This window comes from Thamnophis elegans, chromosome 12 (assembly GCF_009769535.1).
Source record: "Thamnophis elegans isolate rThaEle1 chromosome 12, rThaEle1.pri, whole genome shotgun sequence".
In the NCBI taxonomy this organism is placed as follows: Eukaryota; Metazoa; Chordata; class Lepidosauria; order Squamata; family Colubridae; genus Thamnophis; species Thamnophis elegans.
Window position 1 is genome coordinate 10,203,747 of NC_045552.1, and position 2,875 is coordinate 10,206,621.

At 43.0% G+C, this 2,875-nt stretch overlaps 1 protein-coding gene across 1 annotated transcript; it reads left to right on the top strand.

Annotated features, from left to right (window-relative positions):
* Positions 1-208: 208 nt before the first annotated feature.
* LOC116515596 (alpha-tectorin-like) lies at positions 209-2,065 on the top strand. Its single transcript, XM_032227717.1, has 2 exons — positions 209-676; positions 1,509-2,065. Exons 1-2 carry the CDS (start codon positions 209-211, stop codon positions 1,701-1,703), a joined length of 663 nt encoding a protein of 220 aa, XP_032083608.1. The 3' UTR covers positions 1,704-2,065.
* Positions 2,066-2,875: the final 810 nt, after the last annotated feature.

Here is a 2,875-nt window from a genome sequence, read left to right on the forward strand (position 1 = left end):
ACTGAACCCTAACCACTGCACCACCTCGGCTGTGAATGTTGTGAATGCTCCAACACTGGAAGTTTTTAGGAAAACATTGGATAACCATTTGTCTGAAATGCTATAGAATTTCCTCTCTGAGCAGGGGGTTGGACTAGAAGACCTCCAAGGTCCCTTCCAACTCTGTTATTCTATTCTACAGTATTCTAAATAATAAGCTATCAGAGGCATGAACCTTTGGGGCTTTCCAAATATTTGCGATGTGCCTTTTGTCTTCACAGCTAACTTCTTACCTCTCAGTGTCATCTTCTGGAGTGAATCAGCCTGTGAGGAGAAGTGCCAGTGCATGTTGGACACTCATACAGTGATATGCCAGGCTGAAGGCTGCTCTGTAGATGAGGCCTGCCAGCCGGTTTCCTGGTACCACGTGTGCCAGCCTATGCACAGTGCATCCTGCCAAGTCTTAGGTGGACAACATTATACCACCTTTGATGGCCGACTGTACCATTTTCAAGGTGATTGCACTTACGTGTTGTCTCAGGTATGTGCACCCTCGCACAACGAAAGCCTGATTTACTACCAGTTGGAAGCCAAGGTACAAGGAACCGCCTTAGGTGCACCACACGTAGACTATTTGCGCCTGATAGTCTATGGGCAGGACATAGTTTTGATGACCAACTCTACTGGGCATGTCATGGTAAGTCATCTGAATTAGTATCCCCAATTCATCTTATGACTTAATTCTTCCCCACTTTCTTTGCTCTTTGTTTGCCATTTCCTCTTCTTCTTCTTCTTCTTTCTTCTTCTTCTTCTTCTTCTTCTCCTTCTCCTTCTCCTTCTCCTTCTCCCTCTCCCTCTTCTTCTTCTTCTCTTCTCCTTCTCCTTCTCCTTCTCCTTCTTCTTCTTCTTCTTCTTCACATTCAACTCATCTCCTTCACTAATGTGTCCTTTAAGGAGAACTTGGATAAACATTGTTTAGGGATGGTTTTATTTGATTCAACTTAATTCATTAGTGGGATTTTGACTCATGGACCTAAATGGACCTTTCTAACTTTCAGAATCTGCAATTTTTAATTTTCAACCCTAGATCAGCAGCCCCCCAATCTTTTGGGCACTAAGGACCAGTTCCATGGAGACAGGTTTTTCTGAGGACTGGAGGGGGCATTTTCAGGTGCTCCCTGGATCCAGTGGATGGATGCTGGCAGCTCGTAGATAGAGTTGCTAGGATTTCATCTCGAGTTTTTTCACCTAAAAACCCTTGCTCTCTTCAGTTAGTTGTGCTTCTGTCTATCTAATCATATATTTGGGGATAGTAGGTTAAGTTGCTTTGCACTGCAGATTTGGGTCTTGGGTGGCATCAAATGCCTCAACACTTACTTAAACCCAGTATGATTGATTGATTGATTGATTGATTATGGGTCAACAAATTGGTTTTGACTCTTCATGACCAGATAGATCAAACAATCCAATCTAGCTAAAATGAAAGTGGTAATTCTGAGTCCACTTTGTTGTATGGAAACCCTTGGTAGATTGGTGGAATAAAGACCCTTCTTCCTGTGGTCCTTCTTGGTGGCAAGATCCAAATGCGTAAGAGTGGCTTCTCCATGATGATAGATACTGACTTCGGAGTATCAGTTTCTTACACTGGCAATCAACATGTGGAGATTGGAGTTCCTGCCAGATATCAAAATGTGACTTGTGGCCTCTGGATCGTTGAATGGTAATCAGTCAGATGACTTCTCAACCCCCAATGGATCCTTGGTGGAATCGGTGACTCTATTTGCTCGAAGCTGGCAGGTCAAAAATTTTGCGGACCATTGTGGGGACATCCAACCATCACCAACTTGCCCCCTGACTAAATTGGCCAATTATTCCGGCTCAGAACACTGTGGCATTTTAGAAAAATCCCCAGGTCCTTTTGCTAAGTGTGCACAGATGGTGCCTGTATCTAGCTTTATGGAAGTCTGTCTTAATGATGTTTGCACATCTGGAGGGAACCAGACGGTGCTATGCAATCTCCTCCATATTTACACTGAACGTTGTCAAGCAGCCAACATCACAGTTGGGCAATGGAGAGAAGAGACACAATGCGGTGAGTAAAATTAATAAACATAAACCAACAACCTCTCAATCCCTGAAGGGAATCATAATAATTGTCACACTGCAGTGACTAATCAGTAGAGAGAGATACAATTTGTACATTCTGGTCCATTAAAAATATGATGAATGGGACTTAAGGCACATCCAGACAACTGGTGGGGAATGCTTTCTTCTAATCCAGGAGCCTCCAAATTTGGCAACTTTCTGACATGTGGACTTCAACTTCCAGAAATCCTCAGCAGATCATGCTGGGGGGAATTCTGGGAGCTGAAGGCCACAAGTCTTACAATTTCCAAGTCGGGACCTCTGTTCTAAAACCAAACATGTGTCCTGATTGCTCTATTCTGATGGAGATCTTCTTGTATGAAACGGTGATTGGCCACTACTAAAAGTTTTAATGGGGGGACGATGAAGGAATGAGACTGGTAGATTTTTGGTAGATGAGAAAAATTATGTTCTTATATGTGCATGTGCCAATGTATGTGCATATGAACCATCAATTGCCACAAGTTCTTATTGCAACACAAGTTACTGTATTGCAACTTATTGCAAGTTCTTATTTCAACCTTCTCATCTAACTCCGCAGACAGCATCCTTGGAGAGATGGACATGAGGTAGATCCACCTTTTTCCAACTTGGTGTCCTCCAGACACAATGGTCTTCAGCATCTAAAACCAATTTCATTGTATTTCTTTTGTACAATGACAATAATGAAGGCTATACTATCTAGAGCAGTGGTTCTCAACCTTCCCAATGCCGCGACCCTTTAATACAGTTCCTCAGGTTGTGGTGACCC